This window comes from Gopherus evgoodei, chromosome 4 (genome assembly GCF_007399415.2).
Source record: "Gopherus evgoodei ecotype Sinaloan lineage chromosome 4, rGopEvg1_v1.p, whole genome shotgun sequence".
NCBI lineage: Eukaryota > Metazoa > Chordata > Testudines > Testudinidae > Gopherus > Gopherus evgoodei.
In genome coordinates this window covers 75,310,154-75,321,905 of record NC_044325.1, presented here as the reverse complement: position 1 = coordinate 75,321,905, position 11,752 = coordinate 75,310,154, and the positions used below count along the sequence as shown (strand labels likewise).

Below are 11,752 nucleotides of genomic sequence, written 5' to 3'. Positions count from 1 at the left end.
TGTATCATGAGGTGATCTGATAGAAACTTAGGCCTTGTCTACACTGGCACTTTACAGTGCTGCAACTTTCTCGCTCAAGGGTGTGAAAAAAACACCCTCCCTGAGCGCTGCAAGTTTCAGCACTGTAAAGTGCCAGTGTAGGTCGTGCACCAGCACTGGGAGCCGTGCTCCCAGCACCATAGCTATTCCCCTCATCAGGGTGGTTTTTTTAGAGCACTGGGAGGCCAGCATTTTAACACTGCTAGTGAAGATATGCTCTTATTCTTATTACTCCTAGTTATACTACTGTGGATAATCCTAAACAACTCCCTTCCCTTCTTAGTGTTTAATAATGCTTTGCCCTTCTCTAGCCTCATTCATCCAAGAATCTCAAAGCATTTACAAACATTAATTTAGCCTCACAAAACCCCTGTGAGTTGAGTATTATTCTCATTTTACTGGTAAGGAAACGGAGGCACTTAAGGTCTGATCCTGCACTCATTGAAGTAAATGGCATTCCTATTGACTTCAATGGGATTGAGCCCTGAGCATGTCTGTGGCAGAGACTAGAGCACAATTTTTTTTACCCTTATCTTTTGTCTTAACCACAAGAGCATCTTTACATCCTTCAAATACCAGTACACACTTACATCTCTTAATTTCATTATTTTCATATTTTCTCTTCTCAGGGAAATTGTGTTCTGTGACTGGAGGAAGTGTAGAGGATGGTTTCCACCCTCCTCCTCCTCCTGCTTCAGACTTACCTTGGACATAGTGCTTTAGTTGCTAATACTGTAAATTAATCATTTATATTTAAGGTACCCACCAATGCTTGTACATAGAGGATCAAATATCCATTATTGTTATAAAAAGGACCAATTTTTCTTTAGCTGGTGGTTATTCCACTCAGGACTGTTTGGGACTAATGTACTATCAATTTCAAGCAGTAACTCATATGACTTATAACTGGTCTTGAAGAATCAGTTAGGGGCATCACTGCAGGGAAGCAATTATTCTCTTGGCAACATTGGTTTGCCCCTTCAGTAAAAAGTTTGGATATTCCAAAGTAAATGTCTTTCATGCTGTTTAGCAAACATTTGCTACTGCCTGCAACATGTTGATTCTCCTAAAGGACCTTAGTTTATCCATCTTTTGTCTTCCCAGAGGCAGTGCTAGTGTGTCCTACTGGATGCAGTGCTGAAAGCCTCCTTATGTATATCATAGCTAATACTAAGAAAAGGGTATTTATGTCACCACTGCCTAAAACCTTTGGAAGCTCTTTTTACCTGGACAGTTTTCTCCTTTAGGTTCTCTTTATTGAGTAATATTACTGTAGGGATTCTGAATACAGATGACAAACTCATCTTAATAAGTGACAAAGAGTTCAGTGGCAGCTTATAGACTAACAGAAGTATTGGAGCATAAGCTTTCATGGGTGAATACCCACTTCGTCAGATGCATGTGGTGGAAATTTCCAGAGGCAGAGGCAATTTCCACCACATGCGTCTGACGAAGTGGGTATTCACCCACCAACGCTTATGCTCTAATACTTCTGTTAGTCTACAAGGTGCCACAGGACTCTTTGTCGCTTTTTACAGATCCAGACTAACACGGCTACCCCTGTGATACTCATCGTAATAAGGGACTGTATTATCCTATGCAGTTGCACAGCATATAACAGAAAGGGGCTCTGGTGGGAGTGTGCACAGCCTAAGACATTTTTTACTTGCAATGTAATTCTGGTCATACCATCAGAAACTAACAAAAAATTATGAGTAAGTAACAAAAAGGGGCTAAGGTATCATAGCCTGACAGTAATAGTCAGGGAGCCTTAATTTCTTTGTCAACTGTACACTAGCCTGAAGTATGTCAAGGGTTCAACACACAGAGAAGCTGTTCAGAGAATCCATAAAGAACCCATCTTTTCTCTCTAGTACAACACTGAAGGTTTAAGTAGGATGAAACCCTAAAACAGCAGCACCTCATCTCAGCTTTCCAGGATGGCTGCAGGTGTCAGCATTTCAGTGTGATTTTCAGGACACTGGAAGAGAACTCCCTCCAGCTATCATTTTCTTAGTTCTCTAGTACAACAGAGATTGGATAGAAACTCATTATGATATCAAATTTGGATTGACACCCTCTTATGTAGAGCTATCAGCTCCGACTTGGCAGTATGGGCCATTTAGGAGGGTCACCTTGAGATGAAGAACAAGTTGTTTCTGCTTGTTTGCAGGGAAGAACTTGCACACAGAAGACTGCATCTGAGGGGTGAGGTAGGAGGTACATGGGAACCCCACTATTCAGTCAGGGAATGAGTCAAGTTTTAATTTCAGAAACTTTACAATGTCACAAATTTTTAAAAAGTCCTATTTTTATATTTTGAAGGGAAATTTAGAATTGCTTAAAGGGAAAGAGGATGAAAAAATCTAGATCTAATCCTCCCCCAACTAATCCCAGTTGCCATTTCCCTTTCAGGTACCATCATATATTTAATATGTCAGTAAAAATGCAGCATGAACAGTAAATAAAATCAGATCTGCTAAAAAGGTTCAGTTAATTGTTTGAACCCATCTCTGCGAATACAGAATGCTATTAGTTTTTACTGAACTTGTCACAGAGGAGACTCTTGGCATGTTGCAGGATTGGCTTTTTGTGAACACATGAATTCCATTTTAAATGTCTAAGTGAGTTTGTTTGTACATGTCTGTGTCACTGTCTGGCTCATATTTGCAGGCAAATATGGAATCCCTGCACTTGATGGTTGTCTCCACAGTAGAAATGTTTGCCCATTATCAGTGCTGTCCTCTTGAATGGATATGGTTTGAAATTGCAGAGCAGTTTTCCTTCCTGAGGGCAGCGGTGTATTATCGCCTAGGCCAATAAGGCCTAGGCCTAGGGGAGCAAATTTGCTCAAGCTCCCTCCCCAACTCGGCCCCTTCCCCAAATCCCCAGCCAGCCTCCTCCCCCAGGCGTGCTGTGCTTCCCTTCTCCCCCCTCCCTCCCAGGCTTGCCAGGCAAAAGCGCTGGGAGGGAGAGAGAAGGAAGTAGCGGCACTCAGAGGAGGCGGAGCAGAGGTGAACTGGGGCCTGCGGGCACGGGGAGTAACCCAGCGGGGGCGAGAACTGCTCCCCATCCCAGCTCACCTCCGCTCCACCGCTGCCATTTCCCGAGTGCGCCACAACTCCCCTTCTCCCCCCTCCCTCCCAGGCTTGCCGCGCAAAAGCGCTGGGAGGGAGGGAGAAACAAGTATCAGCACTTGGGGGATAGCGGAGGTGACCTGGGGCTGGTGGGCACAGGGAGTAACTCTTCGGGGGGGGGGCAGGGAACCACTCCCTGCCCCCTACCCCAGCTCACCATCACTCCCACCTCCGCCATTTCCCCAAGCATGCCATAACTCCCCTTCTCCCCACTCCCTCCCACGCTTGCTGTGGGGGAGCAGAGGTAAGCTGGCGCAGGGGGGGGGAGGCAGAGGCGGCATTTTCTTGAGTGCCTAGGGGTGGCAAATTTATTAATCTGCCACTGTCTGAGGGGCTAAGGAAACTAACAGCATACTGAAAACTAATGACACACCAGAACACTGGAGTACCAAGGTGAAATGCTTAAGATAAATTCTGAGAAATAAGTGTCAAGATGGGGCCCTGGAGCCCAGAAAGGCAACTAGTGTGGGGAACAGTCCAACAATGACGTCTGTATTAATATTAACCTACACATGACTAGAAAGTAAACAATGCCTGATAATGTTTCCATGGCAGCCTGGAAGATGACTTGGAGCAGCAATGGGGGAAGCCTCAGCTCTTGCAGAGATTCCTACAGATGAGCAAGGGGCTCCAGAGCACAAGTTTGCACTTGCACTGAATCTGGAGTCAACTAGTATTGCCTTTGCAGGTTGTCCCATGTGGTGCATTGAACACTGTGTTCAAAAGTAAGGCTAAGATTTTGTCATGGTTATTTTCAGCAAAAGTCACGGACAGGCAGGGCCAGCTCCAGGCACCAGCTTAGCAAGCAGGTGCTTGGGGAAGCCAAGAGCAAAGGGCGACATATCGGGCTCGTTGGCAGTGGGTCCCTCTTGGAGGGAAGGACCTGCTGCCAAAGTGCCGCCAAAGAAGAAAGCGGCGTAGTGGAGCTGCCGCCAATCACGATTGTGGTTTTTATTTTTTTCCCGCCACTTGGGGTGGCAAAAGCCCTGGAACCAGCCCTGTGGGCAGATCACAGGCCAAAAAAAAAAAAATCACAGAAATTGTCATCTGTCCATGACTTTTGCTGCTGCGGGTCCATGGTTTCCCCTGGGCTGGGAGCTGTGGGGTACCCCTCTGTCTGCGGTAGCTGGAAGCTGCAGGGGTGCTCCCCTCCACCCATGGCAGCTGGGAGTTGCAGGGTGACCATATTTCCCAAAGAGAAAACAGGCCATCCCCAGTCGCTTGCCTAAGGCACCCCCTTCCCCCCTACTGCATGAGACTGTCACCCATCTCTGGCACCCTGAGGCGGGTCCCCTCAGGAGGCTGTCGCCTGTCACTAGAGTCTTGCAGAGGGCCCCATGAGGAGGCTGTCCCCTTTTGCTGGAATCCTTCCTGGGCCCTGATGGCTGCCAGCTCCAATCCCTCAGCCTCTGGGGCTGAAACAATGTCACAGAGGTCTCATGACATAAACATAGCCTTACTCATAGTACAAGCTGTCACATTAAATTATAAGGGACTTCCTGGTTCTGCTTGTGGACTAGGGGGCGCTATAGGGAAGTGTGCATTGCATCTGAAGAAGTGGGTGGATTTTTTACCCATGAAAGTTTATACCCAAATAAATATGTTAGTCTTTAAGGTGCCACCAGACTCCTCACTGGAAATTACGTAGATCTGGATCCCGACAGGTCTGTTACTAGCCCATGAGTAATGTTAATCAGCTTCAAACTGTTACTAAGACGAACCTTCCCTGTATCTGTTTCCATCTCCTTCATTCTACTTTCCTTCCCATTTTTCTGTACCAGACTGTTAAGAAAGACTTTTGTTTCTTTCACTACCTAAGCGAGATCAGGAGCCTCATCTTTTTATATTTGTCCGTATGGGACCCTGGCCAAGGTTGGGGTCTCTGAATACTAACCCAATATACACTATTAAAAACTTCCTCAAGCCCTTCAAGGCTTCTGGTCATAGCAGGCTGTGGATGACCTGTCCAGCAGCAATCGTGGGCACCTGGAAACCGTGACTACAGGAACAATCAAGGCAAGAATGGTTTAAAGTGGAGGCTGTTTTCTGCATCTCCTGATGGGTAGAAGCGTCCTGACCCGTTCTCCACAAGGGGGAGCCAGTCCCGGGTTCACAGAATTTAGATACTGGTGGGTTTAGGGTCCAGGCTTGGTGGGGTGTTTGGGGAGGCCCCAGGTTTCTTGTCTGCAGCATTAGCACGGGCCTGTGACTATTTTTGATCTCAAGGGTGAGGGTGGGGCGAGGAAGCCCTAGATGACCTGGGGGTGGGAGGAGCTGCAGTGTGAGGCTGTCCCACGCGGCTCTTTGAACGGCCCCTTTGCGCACTCCCTCTAGCAGCCCCGCCCTGGGGTGATGTCCTCGAGGCGCACGCACACACCGGCTCTCCAACGTGCGCCGCGGCCACCCGGTTGCTGCAGTGTCGTCCACGCGCATGCGCAGCCCCCGTTCCTGCGTCTCTCTGGCTTGCGGCTTGGGGTACTGATTGACTGCGGTCTTTCGCCTATAGGGGGCGCGCGCTATCTCCAAGTGCCACCAGGCTCCTCTCCGGGCAGCGTGGGCGGGGGAGTCCCAGGGCGGCCCGTTTCTTTCCCCGGGAACACCCAGGGGCCGCCGGCTCCGCCTGTCACAAGGAGGCTGAGCGAGGTGAGGAACCGTCTTGATTCCCGCTTCCTGGCCAGCTTCCCGCGCTTCCTGCGGTACTCACGCGGGGCCCCGCCCTGCCCCTGCCGCTGGGGGACGTGCCTGGCCCGCCAGGTTTTAATGGGGCCATTGACGACAATGGAGGTTGAACTCATTAGCGTGGTGCTACTTGCTTTAGAAATGCAAATAAACCACATGATATATAAATAGATACTTAATTTTTAGGATGAATTTAAAATTGTCTATATTGTGTTTCATGAGGAGAGTCCAAAGTTAAAGGCCATCGATAAGAACAAAGAAATGCCTCGCTCTGTCCTTGACAATGTTTGATAGAAAGTAGAATCCACAGGAACTTTACCTCTGTATTGTAAAAGCTATTGCTTTATCTAATAGTTTTAAATAGAAGAAAGGAGTGAATGGAAGGGGAATTGTTGTCTGGGGGGTAGGGTGACCAGACAGCAAGTGTGAAAAATCAGGACACAGGATGGGGAGTAATAGGAGCCTATATAAGAAAAAGCCCCCAAAATCGGGACTGTCCCTATAAAATTGGGACATCTGGTCACCCTACTAGGGGGTGGGGTGGAGGAGCAATTTCCCAGACATTCAGAGGGACCACAGGATGTCAGTCTTGATTTGCAGTCTGACTTGGCAGCATGGAGATGATTGCACACAGAAGACCATTTGTCAGAAAAATTTTCTGTGTGGTTCCGTTGCTGGAAGTAGGCTGTGGTGAATGGTGGTAGTGGAATGTGTTTATGATATTTTCTTAGCTAGCTAGGTTTGTGATGTGTGGGTAGACATGCCACATGGCATGTCAATCAGTGCTTAAACGAGCATCAAGCTGGCAGCATTTTTTCAGTCTGAGGAGTGGCTAGCATTTTGGTATTAAAATCAGTATTTTGCTTTTGGAAACTTAACTATATTATGATGTCTACTTATTTTAACCCATTTGGATCACTGTTAAATTTGCCCCCTATTATTGTTTGAGAATTTCACAAGCAAATGCTATTTCATGTCTGTCCTGTCATAGAACTGCATTATCTTAAGAAGAGCCACTAAAATTGTGTGAGTAACCCATCCCAATTGGTTTTGTACTCCAGGAACTGAAAATCCAAAGGCAGCAGCTCAACCAACTTAGTTAAAGGAGACTATGCACTAGCTATTGTTAGTGTCTAGACTTCACATGTACTAGATGGTGAGGCCGTCAGGCGCAGGGCAGGTTTGGCTATCTTTTTGTCTTACGCCGTTTGACAGTACTATCACTGTTATCTGAGTTATCTGAATTTTCTAGTCTGACATTTATATAGTGGAATTTCATGAAGATGTGTAGGTAACAAACATATCTCTGATGAAAGTGTCAAGGGAAATGCATTTCTTGCCACTGCTGATGGAGCTGTCATAGTGAGTGAACATCCCCTTGTCTTTCATAAAATCAGTGTGAGTATAATTCAATGGGAAAGTGTCATCTTCTTCAGGACCATGAGTTAGTTTTGTGAGTTTTGAATCTTGCGTTAAAATACAGGATGAGTTTACTACTTCTCCAGAACAATAATTCAGAGCACCTTTCAAATATTAATTAACACAGTTTGTAAAGCACTTTGACCTCTTTCAGGCTAAAACGTTAAGCTGCTGTTTATAATTTAGTCCTTTCTTTTCTACAGATACTGTCAATATGGTTGCCAGAGGTGATGGTTTGAGTCCACTTTACATTCAATTTGTAAGTTCTTTATGACATGGAATGTCTCAACTTGAATGTGTCGTCAGGAGCGGTGCCAGGGTTTTTGGCGCCCTAGGCGGGGGTCCTTCCACACTCCCGGTCTTCAGGGCACTTCGGCGGCGGGTCCTGGAGCGAGTGAAGAACCCGCCGCAGAATTGATGCTGAAGACCCGGAGCGCGGAAGGACAACCCCCCCCCGCCGCCGAATTGCCGCCAAGGGCGGAAAAATGCTGCCCCCCCGTATCCTGGTGCCCTAGGTGACCGTGTAGGTCGCCTAAATGGAAGCGCTGGCCCTGTGTGTGGTATCTAGTAGATTCAGATAAATGAGAGAGCTGGTCAGAAAATGTAAATATTTTTGCACAATATTTTTAACTGAAGTTTTCTAACTCTAACATAGTTATAAAGTTCACAGAAGATATCACAAAAGCACTTCTTGTTTTAGGAGAATTGTTGCTTATACATCTCTCCATGTTCTGATATGTGAATAAAATACAACTTAATCCAGCTGTCACTGCACAGGTATCTTTATTATGAAGATGTACTTCACAGTGTAGTACAATCAATCTGCTGAGTCAGAAATACCCATCCATCAATAGAGGAACATCTTAGAGGGGAGAACAGGAGCACTGAGTATTAATATGAAGAAACTGATGTAGTTCTTTGATAAAGCCTCTCTTCCTGGATGGGTTTCCTCTTCCTGCCTTCTCGTTTCATGCCAGTGTAAAAGGAGAGCAATACCAAGTCAGGGGCTTCTAATTACCACTATAAGCTGAAAAAGATTACATAGTGAAAACTAGCACATTAGAAGCAGGAGACTCTGTTGGCGCAAGAGGGTTTGTTTTTTTTTAAAACAAATTCAGAAACCTAACTAAAGAACATAACTGTCTGGAAAAACATGTAAAAATAGTTTATAAACTTTGAAAAACCACAAATGATACAAAATTAAAATAAGCTTTTGCTGAATTCATCCTAAGCTTTGGGGTTTGAAATAGTCTTGTATGCCTTACTTCGTGATTGCATTTTTCAACGTCTCTCCTGAGACAGAAAACTAGTTTTGAATTTGAGTTCTTTCATAATGTGTTGTAGTAACATCTGAAAAACAAGAGTTCATGCTAGTGTAATTTACCAAACCAGAAGATGATTAGTGAATAGTTAGCAGGGACTATCATATGTACAGCAAGCAGTGCAATAGCCTAGACCAGATATTCTCAAATAGTGTTCTGTGGACAAGTTGGGATCTGTAGATGCCTTCCTGAATCCACAGACGTAAACATTTTGAGAATCAGATATTGGAGGTTGGAAGAGGAAAGAGAGCCCTGTGAGGTCTCTCTTTTATCTAGGATCCTGTGAGGGTGATAAAGTTGAAGCACTAGAACAAATGACCTGCTAGGATTTTCCTATCTGTAATATTTCTGAGCAATACAAGATTCCCATCAGGAATTTTAGAATTCTGAAAGTGACAAAAGAGTAAAAAGATAGGATTTATTTTAGCATTGGAGAGTTGATGTTAGCGTTTGTGCTCACTTCATACCTGAGGGGTGGTGGATCAGTTTTGCATTTAGCTTTAATGTTTCTGTCCTAAAGGAGAATCTCTAGTGTTAATGGGGAAAATATTTCTATTTCCCCTGCATGGTTATTAGGGACAATAACACTTCAAAAATTCTGAGAAGGGAAATATATGAAACTGTGTAACTAAACAGAACATCTTCCTCCCTCATTAAATGACACTTAAAGATGAGCAGAGCTTTAGCTGTACATGGGTCTACCCGTTATTCAATTTTCTCTTTTTTCCTTTCCTTCTCTTCAAATTCCAACCCCAAAACCACCTGAGACAGAAAGAGAAGGAGAGAGGTTGGTCACAAACAAGTGTGATGTTTATGATAACCATTCTATTTTTAAAAGTTTAAAGTGCATTGTACACTTTCAGATATATGTATGAACAACAATTTTTAAACTTAACACGATTCTTAAACTACTACATCCAGACATTGTATTACAAATTAGCCTTGTACTAATTAGTGATGCACATCAAACCACTGCTATGGTTCTCCTACACAAACAACTTTCAGTGAATTAAAAAGGAAATGCCCCAGTAGGATCATTCCATTATCCTTACAAATTGTTTAAGCCTGTGTGGAGCAGGAGAGCCTTCAATGCCCTCTAACTTGAATGGGAGTCTAAAAAAGGCACTTTGCAGGAATACAATAAATGCAGTGATTTAAAAAAAAAAGTCTGATTGATTTGACCCATAAACTGGATTTTAATAAATGGCTCTGCATGGACCAGTTTTCTATCTACCCAGCTATTATTCATCATTATTTTACCCAGTGCTACTAAATATTTTCCTTAAGTCATTTTGATTCATACCTTGAATTGCTGATGAACTAAGGTTTAGAGTTTTACTGAGGTGCTGGAGGAGGTAAAAGAATTAAGAGACAGTGAGACACACCATAGAAGCTGAACTGAAAAATTAAGACATGACACTAATTAAAGCTTAAAAAAGAGGATGGGGGAAGAGAGAGAGAGAATTTTACAGTGATCATTTTCTCCCTTACAATCATGAGGAGACTTAATATGCCCAAGACAGACTCCAATAAAAAGAGGACTTAAAATTTCAATTACTACATTTTAACTATTTTTCCATATTTAACAGGGAGTTCTCATCTTATAGGCCTCCAAACATTTAATGCGGTCATGTGTATTTACTTGCAACTGTTCTGTCACTAAAATGCTTTCTTCTGCAACTACATGTGAAAAGAGTGACCTTATCTCTAGTGGCCGTCTACCACCTTTTACTTCTCGGGCCATATTATTATTAGTTTTAAAAAAGAACACTGTATTTATTTTCTCCATTGAGATGAACTACAGTCACTCTTGTTGTTTTTGTTTTCAGATTACCAAGTTTTTGTCCTTATATTGGAACATAGTTGCACCATATTTTTTCTAGGTTTTTTGTTTGTACACAACAGTTTTGAATGATATAATACCATTTGGATCAGAAGAAGTCAATCTCCCTGTACAGAAGGCACATCTCAACCAATAGCTATTCTACACGCATCCTTGTTGGCAGTTTGTTCTGTTTCTGAAATTCAATTGTATGCAAAGCATTCTAACAATATTTAGCCTAACATGTTCCCTTTTGCAGTGTTTGCCTGACTTCAGCTAGTAGTGAAAATAAGTGATCAATATCCCTTTTTATAATTGTTTATAAAGTAACAGGCCTTATATTTACATATTTTTGACAGCTATCATATCTCATCACTTTTGAGTCTCTTAGGAATTTCAGTTTTGAAATGTAGAATAATGTCTATAGCAGCGGTTCTCAAACTATGGGTTGTGACTCCAAAGTGGGTCATGAGCCTGTTTTAATGGGGTTGCTAGGGCTGATGTTAGACTTGCTGGGGTCCAGGGCTGAAGCCTGAGCCCCACTGCCTAGGTCCAAAGCCCAAGGGCGTCAGCACTGGGCGGCGGAGCTCAGGCTTCGGCTTCAGCCCTGGGCTTCAGCTTTGGTCCCCTGCCCAGGGTGGTGGGGTTAAGGCTTCAGCTTTGGCACCCCCGTGCCCTGGGGCAGCAGGGCTCAGGCTTTGGTCCCACTTCCTGGGGTTATCTAGTTATTTTTGTTGTCAGAAGCGGGTTACGGTGCAATGAAGTTTGAGAACCCCTGGTCTATAGAACAGTGCTGTTGTCCACAGCATACAGTTTATCAGTTCAGCTTGTGACATTCATTCCAATGTCTTATGCCTTTTCTGGAATATTAAACATGCGAGCTTAATAGCTTCCCATCTTCTTGTCCTGTAGTACCTAACATATAACAAAGTTCGACCACAGAATTCTGCCATATGTTCACCTGTTCCTATGGAGACATTCACTTATTCAATAAACTTTAGCTTCTGCCCCCCACCCCAGATATCAACAATTTTTGCTTAAAGGGAAGCTATGATTTTTGGAGAAATTAATTATCCATTCATTTAAAGGAGAATATTGTTTACAGAAATCTGGTTACCTCTGACATCCAATCTGCACTCTATTTCAGCTTCACCACATTCATTCACAGCTTTACAGGTGTAAAAGCCTCCATCAAAGGGACTGGGCTTTCGGATCTCCAGGGTCAGTACCCCTTGCTTACTGAACATACGATACTTGGCATCTCCAGAGAGATCTACTTTGTTCTTGTACCAGAATATCTTTGGCTGAAGAACATAAAAACAAAAGTTAGGAAG

General features: G+C 44.0%; 1 protein-coding gene across 5 annotated transcripts in view; it reads right to left on the bottom strand.

The window, feature by feature from the left end:
* Positions 1 to 8,038: 8,038 nt before the first annotated feature.
* MYBPC3 (myosin binding protein C, cardiac) overlaps positions 8,039 to 11,752 on the bottom strand; it is a 135,507-nt gene continuing 131,793 nt past the window's right edge. For all 5 annotated transcript variants that reach the window (XM_030559829.1, XM_030559831.1, XM_030559830.1 and 2 more), the window contains 3 exons: positions 11,536 to 11,722; positions 9,900 to 9,942; positions 8,039 to 9,358 (listed from right to left, as the gene is read on the bottom strand). In XM_030559829.1, the coding sequence (XP_030415689.1) occupies positions 9,932 to 9,942; positions 11,536 to 11,722 (198 nt within the window). In that variant the 3' untranslated portion in view covers positions 8,039 to 9,358; positions 9,900 to 9,931. The remainder of the gene's footprint in view (positions 9,359 to 9,899; positions 9,943 to 11,535; positions 11,723 to 11,752) is intronic.